General features: G+C 37.5%; 1 protein-coding gene across 1 annotated transcript in view; it reads right to left on the bottom strand.

The window, feature by feature from the left end:
* Positions 1–8141, bottom strand: part of ARHGAP42 (Rho GTPase activating protein 42) — a 384162-nt gene extending 376021 nt beyond the window's left edge. Inside the window, exon 1 of the mRNA XM_003764271.4 lies at positions 7360–8141. Coding sequence (XP_003764319.1) covers positions 7360–7513 — 154 coding nt within the window. The 5' untranslated portion in view covers positions 7514–8141. The remainder of the gene's footprint in view (positions 1–7359) is intronic.
* Positions 8142–13336: the final 5195 nt, after the last annotated feature.

Here is a 13336-nt window from a genome sequence, read left to right as displayed (position 1 = left end):
GTTATCTCTACTCCAATGTTCTTTGTCTCCTACCCTACAAAGCAAATCAGTGTTGGATCACCACAGTCTTCCCCTTATCTTTCTCCACTCATCCGTCATTAAAAAAAAAAAAAAAAAAAAAAAAAAAAAAAAAAAAAAAAAAGTGTGGAGGAGGGGATAATCAATATTGCAGTGATGTCTTTTTTAAAGGCAACATTAGCTTGAAACCCAAATTGCAATTTCCCAGAAAATGAAATCACCACAGCTACACAACGGTCTCCATTCCAGTCATCCCTCCCTCTTTCTAAGAACCAGGAAATACTGCCACTTTCTTTCTTTCCTACTTCCAATTACAGATTATTATTATTATGTCATCATTACTTAAAAATTTCAATGCTGACAGCCTCTTGTTGCTGTCATCTACAGTACCAGTCTCCAAACTTTCTTTTTATAAGACAATCCTATCAGTAAAATATATCTAAGTGCACACTCACAATGTATATATTTACTTGTAAATTATGCACATATTAGCTACTATATTTAATGCAAAAAAATCTTAAAGAATGAGTAATTATTGTTGTAATTATTATTGTAATTATCTTAAAAAATATGAACACTGACATTGGTGACCCTTCTTACTTCCTATCTACCCAAAACCTTTACTTTCTTAATTCTAAAAACTCCCTCTTCCATGTCACTTTAACCAAACACTGCAATTATTACACAATCTCTCTTGGAATATTACCATCTCCAAGAATGAAAATTTTGAATTCCACGATTCAATGACAACACATTTTTCAACCCTCTTTCACTTCCTTACTCAGTTCAATCAAAAGTCTTTTATTATATACCTAGTATGTCCCTAGCACTAAGCAAGCTAGGTGTTGGGGATTTAAAGACCATAAAATGGACATTCTCTGCTATTAAGCCTATTATATTCTACTGGATCATTCACCATCAACCTATTTCCTATTTATTATCATTATGACTGCCAGTTTTTCGACCCATACCTATTTCCCCAGACAGCTGTCATATTCTCCTTCATTTGCTAAAATGCCCAATCATTTCATTAGTCTCCACACTAGAACCCTTTGAATCTCTTATCTTCCACAACTCCCAGGTCCTTCTCTCTTCATCCCTATGTAAACCCACCATCTGTTTTTCCCACTCCTGTTCCTTAACTGCTCAACTTGGTTAAAGAAAGAAAAAAAAAAACAAATCTGATTTCACCAGCTACCAGTATATGATGCATGACTTCAGCTGAGCTTTGTTGAAGCTCAGTATTTCTGCTTTTTTCCTCATAGACTCCTTTATCTCAATCCCCGAACAGTGACTTTATATTTATTCTCCTATAAAGCCCAAGTACCCATAATTATAGCAGATAACATGACTACTTCAGAAAAAAAAATTATTTGATCTGAAGACACCTAGTTTCCTCCCTCTATTCCTCAATACTCTGTACTCTCAATTGTGCTCTCTAAAGTAGTGAGGTGGCATTGTAAATAGAATGCTGGACCTGGAGTCAGGAATATCTGAGTTCAAATCTTGCTTCAGACAGCTTACTAGCTGTTGAGTGATCCCTGAGAAGCAATTTAAGCTCTAAATGCATCAATTTCCCCATCTGTAAAATGGAGATAATAACATCTGATTCTTAGGGCTATTGCAAGGATCAAATAAGATCCTTTGTAAAGCCTCTTCATAAATTTTAAAGTATTATGTAATAATAGCTATTAAGTATTAGCTATTATTTTTCTTTTGGTTACTAAAAGATCTACTCCCAGCTATATCTGTCTTTTCTTTGTGCCAGTGATCCCATTTTGTCTTTCCTCCTTTTACAACATGACTCTAGCTATCACTTTTTTCCTCTCAAGCATCTTTAAACAGTCCCCAACCATCCATCCCCTCCTCCTTCCTGTTTACATACATTCTTAGCTTTCACCAACCTTCAAACAGCTTTTCCATGACCCATGTACTCCTTACCATTACCAGCTTTTTTTCTCCCTCGGGTTTTATGGGCAAATTTCTTTAAAAGGTTATCTACAGTCAATAGTACTACTACTTCATTCTCTTCCCAGCCCTTCGCAAATAAGACTTCCATCACTACCAATCTACTGTAACTGTTCTCTCAAAAACTTTTATTTGAGCTTTTAAAGTATCTCACATTGCTTTCTTCTTTTCACCCCTTTCTTCTGGATGTCACTCTCCAATAGCTTCAGAGACATCACCCACTTCATGTTTTCCTATCACTCTCTACTTTCTTCATCTTCATTGGTTCCTCATCCTTGCTTACTACCTCTTAATGTGGATTATTCCTCCCCAAGGAGTTTCATGTTTTTTCCTCTCCTCACACTCACTCTCTCTCTCTCTTATCTATTCTCAACTACCACATTCATGCAAATATAGGGCCAAATTTTTAAATCCTTACTTCTCTACTGTTTTCCTAACACTCCTAAAAAATCACAAAACAGTCTTACAGCAGAGAAAAGATAGAGTTGGGAAAGCTCAAGGAGCTTGGAAAGGGAGCCCTATTGCCTACTTGAGTAAAACTAACAAGCTAGCCTATAGGAGCCATAGCTGATCCATTGGTTCTCCCTGGGGAAGCAGAGAGATTTAACCTAGGCAGGAGAGAAATAGGATTTCAGGGGCCCTTTCCTTGCCCACCCTCTATTAGCCCACTGAAACCTGAAATCTTTATAATATTATCCATGTCTTCTTTCAAGGATCACAGATTTAGAGCTAGAAGGGACTTTAAAAATTATCTACTCCAACTTCTTCATTGCACAAAAGAGAAAACTGAGATTTAATTCCCACTACTAGACTGTGAATTAATTGTGAGCAAGGACTCTGGATCCTCTATAGAACTTAAGACTTGTGCCTAAAACATTTCCTTATAGTAGGTGCTACTCAAGAAACAACTGTGAAATGAATACCTAAGGCTATATAACAATCGGCAGAAATGTTATTTAAAGCAAAATTTATGGAAACAGGAAACCAAAAGCTATCAAAATGATATATATCTATAATTTTTGTTTATATATATATAGTATATATACTTTTTGTTTATATATGTATATATATAATTTTAAATCTGATCAAGTAAGAAACCAATCCAAAAAGTTAAAATTTATTTTTTGAGATTACATAATTATAAGTATAGCTTCTTGCTCTAATAAAGATAAAAGGTACAGAGTAATAACACATCCATATGGTGTTTGGTTCATATAAAGCCTGGACAGGAGACCCCCACCCACACACCCAATCACTTCTTTAACAGTTCTGATAATATCACCCAGAAGTCAAACTTATGTAAGTATATATATTTATTTATTTATTTATAAACAAATGCATATAGAGACACACACACAAGATCATTTGGCAAGATCGGATAGAAGATGCAAGTGAAAACGCAACACAAAGTTGAAGTAATTTGTAAATGTGAAAGAAGGGTGAAAGAGTGGAGTCAAAAAGAATTGAGTCTGAACATAGGAGAATAAAAAGATAGTAACAAACAAAATTGGGAAATTAGGAAGAAAGACAGATTTAGAAGGAAAGACAATGAGCCCCATTTTGTACTTTCTGACTTTTGAATTCCTTAAACAAAGTTGTCTAGATGGAAACAGACAAGAGTTGGAGAAGTGGGATTAACACCACCAAGGATTTCCTAAATGGCATATTCAATGTCTTTTTCTCAGTCATCAACCTTATATAATCTTAGAGCTGGAAAGGAACTTTGTGACTTATGAAGCATTCCTAAACTGGAATCTATCCTATATGTGTTAATCTGATCTCTGAGAAAATCTCCAGTTACAGGGCATTCTTAGAAATGCCCAATTATCTTTTGGACAACTGTAATTTCTAAGAAATTTTTTCATTATGTTCAGCTGAAATGTGCTTCTTTAAAACTTTCACCTATCTACTCTCTTCCCCATGACAGTACTTGAAAACATCATGATCCACAGGCCCCTAATAATAAAACAATATAATAAATAAAACAATAATAAAACAACTAAATGCTGATTTTTCCAATTCACCTCCAATTCTCTCAAAAATTCCTCACGTGGTTTTCCACGCTCAATCACCATCTGCTTCTGAATGAATACCCTCTGGTTTATCAACATTATTTCTGAAACAAGGCACCAAGAACAGAACACAGTACTCTAGAAGAGCTCTAAGTAGACACAGTATAATAGAATATCTGCATCCCTCATCTGGCACTTCCTTGATCTGTCAGCAGCAGAAGTCACCATAAACCCCTCCCTTCTTCTGGAGTCTCTTCTTTCTCATTTTGTTTCTGAAACACCAATTTTCTGCTTCTTCTATCTCTTGATCCACTGCTTTACTATCTCCAAAGCATAAGTTATCACTTTCTCCCCAAGCCCAGCATCTCCTTTAGATTTTACTCTCTCTTTTAATGTCACTATCACTTACTCATGATTGAAACTTTTCTCAATAAGTACCAAGTCTAGGCATTTCACTTCCATTAGCGCCTTCCAACTGTCACTAACTTTATTCCCACTGAAATCCATATCTCCATTACAAATTCTTACTATCTCCCTCTTGGACAACTGTTTTCCAAGAAGTACCAACATACTAGAGACAATGGCCTGGATCACTTTGTGACATAAAGCCATATGAATGTCTTCTAAAGTCCAATATTAATCCTCCCTCTTCCATCAATTCTTCCTTGATTTCCCACTCCAATTCCCAAGCTTTTAGTAACTTTTCTCCTCTCAGACCTCACACAGCCTCTGTTTATGGAGCTCTAAGGTAACACAGGGCAAAGAGCACAAAACCTGGGGAATTAGAAGACCTGGATCTGACCTCTTACTCTTCCACTTAGTCTTGAATAACTTGACTTCTGAGTCTGTTTCTTTCCCTGTAAAATAATCAAGTCAATTCAATCCTAAATCCTATTAACTATAGCCCGAGAAAAGAAAAACAACCAGAATGTAGAAGGAATGATTTGATCTGGTAAGTAAAGGAGTCAGAAAATGGAAATGAAGAGGGAGAGATTTCTAAGCTTAGGGCACAGTCTGGGAAAATGCCCTGGAGTTGGGAGATAATATCCTCTGTTAAAGAAAAAAAAAAAAAAAAAAAAAGTAAAGAGACTAGATTTTATGTGGGGGGAAAGGAGAAAGGAATGTCTACCCAAAAAATGAAAAGGTGGGGAAGTGAGCAGGTGATGAAAGATTTTAAACTAAACAGATTTTATATTTGAAATAAGTCAATAAACATTAAGCATTTACTATATGCTAGGCACTATGCTAAGCACTGGGGTTACAAAAAGAGGCAAAAAGAGAGCTCCTATCCTCAACTGACCTTACAATCTAAAGAGGAGACAAGCACACAAATATATACAAAGCAAGCTATATGTAAGATAAATAGGAGATAATTAACAAAGGGAAGGCAATGGCATTAAAAGTAGTTGGGGGAATGCTTTCTTTAGAAGGTAGAATTTTAGTTCAAAGGAAGGCAGCTAAGTAGCCCAATGGATAGAATTCTAGCCTGGGATCAGGAAGGTAAGTTCAAATTGGCCTTAGATACTCACTACCTGGGTGACTCTGGGTAAGTGAATGTAACCCTGTTTGCCTCAGTTTCCTCACCTGTAAAATGAGCTGGAGAAAGAAATGTCAAACAACTCCAGTATCTTTAGCAAGAAAGCTCCAAACGGAGTCACAAAGGACTGAACATGACTAAACAAAAGTTCTTTTTTTTTTTTTTTTTAAATGGGTAGCTAGGTGGTACAGTGGATAGAGTACTAGCTTGAGATCAGGAAGACCCATCTTCCTGAGTTCAAATCTAGTCTCAGCTACTTATTAGCTGTGTAATCCTGGGCAAATCACTTAACTTTGCCTCAGTTTCCTCATCGGTAAAATGAATTGAAGAAAGAAATGGCAAGCCATTCCAGTATCTTTGGCAAGAAAACCTCAAATGAGATTACAAAGAGTAAGTCACGATTGAAAAATGACTGAACAAAGTAAGACCCGGACATCAGTAGTCAAAGCAGAGGAGGAGGAGCATTCAAGTCATGGGAACAGTCAGAGAAAATATCTTGTGCCAGAGAGATGGACTGTCTTGTTCGTGGAAAAGTCAGGAGGTAACAGGCAGCCACTGGAATGTATTGAATGGGGTTGTGACATGGTCAGAACTTCTTTTTCCCAAGATCACTTTGACAGCTGGGTGGAGGATGAACTGGAGGGTGGAGAGACTTGCATCAGGAAAACCAATCAGAAGGCTATGACCAACCATCCTTTAGTGAAACTAGAAATCTATAATTAGAATTTGATTCCTTAACCTTACTCAAAACAGGGTTGTTTTTTCTCAATCAAAATATAAATATGCAGGAGGCGGTTAACTCCATAAGCCCCAATTGGTTTAATGACTTAACAACAACAACAACAAAATATCAGATCCCTCCAATCAGGAAGAAGGAGATAAACTAAGACCACCAGAGCTAGATGGAGTCAGAAACTTGATGAAAAGGGAGGGAAGGATACCAAAGGTCGAGGCGAAAAGAACTTTGCCTAATTACTTCAGTTTTCCCATTTGGACATGTGCTAATTGAAGTTATTGAGATTTCGTCTCTCCCTTCCCCCAATCCAGTGTGTATGATTCATTTGCTCAGAGCCAGTTAGTGCACATCCAATTCCTCAGGTGACCTACAGTAGGAAGCCTAGCTAGAAAGACGTAAGTTCAGAGGACAGGAGACGGGAAGAGTGTCTATCTAGTCTGCAGTCATAGAAAATATTGGTAGGGGAGAATCTACTAGTTGTCAAGTGACAATTTGTCATCTTTAATCTAGCCAGTGTATTCGTATATGTGTGCTCACAAGGATCACCCCCATTCCCCAAGCAATTTGGGCGCATGTAATACATATGTATTAAATATATTTATGAATATATAATTTTCCTTCAGTTTTATATCTATTAATAGTTCTCCATTTTTACTCATAATTCTTAAACTCTTAAAATTTGCTCAGTTAATGGAGAGCAAGTTGATTTTGAAATTTACTGCCCTAAGTGTCCGGGAATCCCCAATTCCTTTACAAGATTGGAAGAGGAGGGAAAGGAGGGAGTTATAACAAATACTAAATAACATTTTTTTTTTCCAAAGTCAGAGATTTTCTCCCTCCAGTGTCTTCAGAACTGTGGGGCGGGGGCTGGGGAGACGGTGATTATTTAAATAAAGTCAGGCTAGCACACCTTAAGAACAAACTTTTTTGGCTACCAGCAGGGGAGCTCTTCAGCATTTTTCCCGAGACCCATTCAAACAAAAGAAGCCCCGGGTTCCCTCGCGTCCCCCACCCCACCCCCACGGCCTGGTATCCTGAGGGTCGCCTCGGACTGCGTTCCTCACCCCGTGCCCTCGAACCATACTCACTCCTCAAAGCCCCAATAAGCAGGGATCCGTCCTTGATGAGCTCTTTAATGAATTTATTAGTCCGCTCCAGTTCAATCTCGTGACACTGCAGACGCTCCCTGAAGTCTGGGCTGTCCAAGTAGGAATCACTGAACTCCAAAGTGGGCAGCCCCATGGCACAGACGCGACGCTGGCGACAACAGCCTGGGACTCTTCAAGTCAAGTAGAAAAGAAAGCCAACTCGGGAATCTAACCCTGGACAGACCGAAAAACGAAGCAGGAAGGCGGTAGGAGGAGGGCCGGGGCGCTCAGAGAAAGGTGCACAGAAAATGGGGGCCCCCCTCCCCCGATCCTGCACCTCCTCGGGGAACTTCTTTGTAGGGGATATAGCGATTCCCTCCCTGCCTCAATCTCCACCGGAGGATGAGGGAGGGGAAGTGCAGGCGGATGGCAAAAGAGTGGGTCGAATTAGGTGGCTGTCATATGGTTGCATTGTTGCTCCGGGGCATGTAGGGCTCCTTGGTCTCCTGGCTCCTGGGCTAAAACTGGAAAGTTTATCTGGCTACAGCTGCTGTAGCTGCTACGGCGGCGGCCCCCGCGGCTGCTAGCAGACACTTCCGGCAGCTCCACTCTCCCTCTCCCTCTCTCCTGACAATCTTTTGCTATGTGAGCCCAGAAATGCTCCGCAGCAACTGTTCAGGCGTTGGAAACCCTCCCCCCAAGCGGACACAAGCCCTGAGAGTGGTGCGAATTCTGTCCCGGACTCGCAGACCCTCCCCCTGACCGCTTCACTCTTACCCGGCTCCACCCCGCCCCTTTTACCCCTTTCCCCTCTTCACCCCCACCCACAAGCCACCCTTCTCCACTGTACAAGCCTCACTTAGGCACACAAACACACCCTTTTATTACTCTCCTGTCTGGCCGCATCTTTGCTATTAACCCTACCTCCTCCTCCTCACCAGGCCCCGGCCCGCCCCTACTTATTCGCTGTAACCTATTGCTATGAACCCCACAACAATACCTACTTAATTTCCATCCCTCGAGAAATTTAGAACACAGTGTATGGAAAAATTATTTGGGGGAGGAGGGGAATCGAGAAAAGTTTTAGGACGCAGATTTTGGCCTTAAGTAACTTTCCCCCATGTGCCCCTTTTTATTCTATCTGCATTTATTTCAGTCCCAATATGGAGCAATTTAATTGATTTCTGCCTAAAGAAGAATAAATAGCTCTGAATTATATAGTAAAAAAAAAAAAAAAAATCCCCCAAGCCTGAAAGATTTTTCCTCTTCAAGTTTCTTTAAGTGGAAAAATAAATTAGTGACTTTCCTTTTCTTCCTCCTATTCCTACCCTCATCCCTCAATTACAAATCTAAGCTCCCTCAAAGCTCTCTTTAGTGGGAAGATTGTTTATATTCTTTTCAGAAAAAAGTCCATTGTTCACGTTTGAGACCTTTAAAAAAATCTTTTTTAACCTTTTCCCAACAGCTATTTAGATTAACAAATTATAAAATGGGACCAAGTACAAAATTAATAGTCATCACTGTGGCTACTCCTAGTGGTTTCAGTAAATAGGATTCTTTCCCCTAGAAATACCTGCAGAAAAAGAAACTGCTACTTAACATCAATCTCGTAGCCTATATGGTTTCTGAGAATTCAGACTTAAAACACACACACACACACACACACACACACACACACACAACAGGATCTGTTTTTAATTTATATGTTTGCATTGCTTTGTCCATGTGAACCATCTGTTAAAAGACTGTATTAGTCAGATCATGGGAAAAATTCCATTAAATTCCATTAAAATGCTTTACAATTTTTTCCCAATTAAAACAAACTTTGTGGACCTTCAAGATTTTTTTAGTTTCAAATGATTTTTTTAAAGGATTAAGGCAAACAGATAAAATAAAAATGGATAAAATAATTGTTCTGATTTAAATCTATATAGGGCAGGAAATAGGGTTCTTCTTATCCATAGCTTACTACATCATTTCTAAACACATTAAAGCCAGGATGGCCAGACACCAAGAGAATCACTTGAATTCTGAATATTCTGATTTTCTGTGTCTTAGTGAAATATTATGCTTTAATGTATTTAATGCCTCCATTCTTCATTTTCAGAGTATAATGCCACATGTTGAGGAGAGGCTGGCTGCTCTTCAGGCAGGGTGATTTTACATCTGTTCATAGCATAGCCCACAAAGGAAAAATCAACCATGCCAAACAAATAGGTCCCTTTAAGCTTTTTCCAAAGGGCAGCCCCCCAAAATCATAAATCTGATGGCAGCTGTTCAGAAACAGAAACATGATGAAATTTTCACAATCTGTTAAAAACAGTACCTGTTGGCAAGAAATGGGCTTTCACTTATGGATAACTTGGGAAGTATGTTTAAAGCAAGAGCAAGAATTCGTTAAATTAATTTTTAATCAATAGGAACATTATGGGTAATTTTTTTAAAAAAAACTAGTCAAATTTCTTCAATGCTAAAATAGATTTGTTTTACATCAAAGTTTACGGAATAAGTGAAAACTTTTATAGCTAATACCTATTTTTTATTTCAGTCAACAAATATTTATTAGGCTGTGAGGTATGTAGAGGTGTACAGTATACAGAAAAAAGAATAAGAAAGTTTCTGCCTATAAGAAACAGACCGAAAAGTCAATTAACAAGATAGTTTATCTCTATGCCAATTGCCCATTTCATTAAAAAAAAAAAAACAAAAAAACTTTCTTTTTCAGTTCATACTTATATTTTCACTGAGTCTCAGTTTTTAGTTTCCGATGTATGGTATTTCAATAGGAGACAGCTGGTGTCATGGAAAAGCTCATTGGCCCAGAAATCAGGAGGTCTGGGTTTAAGCTCTGGCTTTACTGCAAGTCATTCTTCTAGGCCTAAATTCTTCATCTTTTAAATGAGAAGGTTGGATTATATGACTATTAAGGTCTCTTCTAGATTTAATATTCTTGCTTCTACTCTAACACTGAAATGTTAAAATGATATTGTTATTTGCAGGTGCTTCCAGGGCCTTTGACTCTCTCTCCATTTGTATCCTCCCTGTGATTTCATCTAGGTTAGGAACTCTCTGCTAATGAAATTCCCTCAACAATGGAGATGAGCAATTTATTTTTCATTTAGTTTTAGACAAATTAAATGTACCTAAAGTCTTTTTGGTGCTAAATGTCAGAGGCAGGATTTGAATTTGTCTGGACTGAGACTACTTCTCTATCTACTAGGATAGTAGGAGCAGTGTAGCTTTCTTAGCTAGTTACTAGTACCTTATTTTCATGGTTTCTACTTTAATTGTAAGGGCTAGTTGGGCTTCTTCTGCAGCATTAGTGACAGTGGAAAAGGCTCCTCGAATCAGAACACTTTAAATGCCGTCTCTGATATCTACTACCTGTGTGGGGACTTTGGGCAAGTCACAACCTCTCCGTGCCTGTTTTCTTTTGTCTTGGGTCTCTGAGGGTCTTTCCATGAGTTAAAGGGTAGATTTGGGGCAAATTAAAGAGTATTTATTAATCAAATGCTATAAGCCAGGCGCTGTGCTCAATCCTGGGAATACAAATACAGGCAAAAATAAAGATAGTCCTTACACTCAAAAATCTTACATTGAAAAGAGCTGAAAAGGGATGGGGAGTTGGGAGAATGAGCATAGTAGCAAAATCTAGAGGGAAACAAGGCTAGTCTTATCTTTTCTTCAAAGTAGAGATTTCAGAGAAACTCACCAATGGGGAAAGGGAGTTTGAGGGACAGAAAGAAGAAAAGAGCTTAAGTTTAGGGACCATGAAGTGAGTCTCTTAAATTTCTTAGATCTAAATTTCTTGTTGTCTTTTAAATGGTAGAATTGGACTAAATGACCTCTTAGGTTTCTTCCAACCCTAAATCTACAAAGTTATTTACACAGATATTTAAGAGAAATAAGACTAGCTTTAGACTTGAAGCAGAATGTTGTATATTTTTAAATTTATCTGCTTTCCATAAGATACTGTTGATTTTCTAAGTGCAATATCAGAATCTGGACAACCTTTTTGTGTGAAAGTTTTCAAATAAAAGCCTTTATCTGTCTACTTTTTTTTTTAAGTACAAGGTGGAAAAAAACTACATCCTAAATATTATTGTATCTTAGTTTTAAATATAGAATGGGCAGTGAAGATCACTAACAGACAAGTGACTGGCCAGGTGAGTAATAAAGGGTGACATTTTAATTTTAATTTTTTATTTTTGGAGGGATATTATTTTTGTTATTTTGTTAGAAAGGATGCAGAGTGATAAATTAATATGCTAGCAAGTCTGTTTTAAAACTAGAATTATTAGCCAATACAACATCTTTATTGGTTGTATAGCTGCTCATTAATTTAACCACAAAATATTCTAATATAATACTTCTTGGTGCCTTCAAAGTTTAAGAATGAGATTACATAATCAACTGGGCAGGTTTAGGATACAGTCACTGATAATCAGTGAGAATCAAATTCAAGTCTGCCTAGTGAGCATGAGTTAAAATTGCTATTTCATGGTATGTTCCTCTGTCTTTCATTTTCAAAATAACTTTTCAGATAACCTGGCCTCTGGAATGCATAGGTACACCTGAGCAAAGAAGCCTAGGACATGTTCCTTAGTCTTCCTTGCACTTGTACTGAGGCATAGTTTGTTCTATAGTTTACAGAACGTGTCACTACTTGTAGCTCAGTCTAAACATTTTTGTTATCTTTTCTTAGAGAATGTTCCTTGAGGGTAAGGATTGGATAATTTTTAATTGGACCTCAGATCATATAGCATAATAGCACCCAATCCCACTGAAATGCACAATATATAGCTAAAGTAGAAAGAGAAGAATGCAAAGGAGAGACAATAAAGTGTTTTATTTCCAAAACCACATGAAAAGAAATCTATATTTGAAAGAATTGGACTTTTCAAGATAAAATTTAGGGGAGCAGAAATATCACATCCAAAATTGATCCCACTGATATTTGCTGATATTTTCAAAATTCAAAATTCTCATTCTATTTCTGTTATCTCCCTATATGTGAACATGAATAATAAGGCTGATGCACAACTCCAGTCATTTTGTGTATGCATATATATACCTGGTAAATCTGATAACAATTGCTCAAAACACTGAGACACACAAGAAAAATTTTACAGTACCTGATGACAATTCTATAAGTGTAACAAAAAAAGAAAAAAATTCATTACCTGACTTTTTAATGAATAGGACCTAATATGTTCATTTACATATATGTGTGTAAAATATATATAAGTATATATTATTTTCTTTGATTTTTCACCTTTTTAAAAATTATCTCTCTAAGAATCAAGAAATCAAAAGGAAATAGCTTCTTCCTGTGGTAGGTGGCTAATATATCTATCAACAGCATTCACTAACCATCCTGCCTGTAGCTTACTGTACATGTATACATGCATGTAGGCAGTTATGGTCTCTCTTGTGTCTAGTGGCTTTGATCTGGTCATGTCAAACCATTGCTGAAAAATTTTGAGCAGTTTCTTGTTGCCCACCATATAAAGTTCAAACTCCTCTGCCTGGTATTTAAGGTCCTCCACAATGTTACCACCTACCTTTCCAACCTTATCTCATATTCCTTTCCTCACCATACTTTGTGCTACAGTTAAACTTTAGAGTGCATGGTGTTCACCAAATATACCCCATGGTTTTCTATCTTTTATTCTCATCTTTTCTCTGGGTTCAGTAATGTCTTTATTATTCTTTAAAGACCAAATCAAATGGCATCTCCTCCATGACCCTTCCCAATCAAACTTCACATAGCTCTTTGTTTTGGTCTCTCCATTTGTGCATGTATAATACTAAGCATTTTTATTGGAACAGGGAAAGGAGAAACATCTTAATCTGTTTGACAAGGTGGGGTACCTCCCATGAAGGTCAGTGAGTATATATTAATGCCTTATAACTTGGCCAGATAAACCTGAAACAGGATCTAGAACCTCTTCTTTTTTATGTGTTCCTTCCCTGA

This window comes from Sarcophilus harrisii, chromosome 3 (genome assembly GCF_902635505.1).
Source record: "Sarcophilus harrisii chromosome 3, mSarHar1.11, whole genome shotgun sequence".
NCBI lineage: Eukaryota > Metazoa > Chordata > Mammalia > Dasyuromorphia > Dasyuridae > Sarcophilus > Sarcophilus harrisii.
Note: the sequence above shows the minus strand (reverse complement) of the source record. Positions and strands in the feature narration are given on the sequence as shown.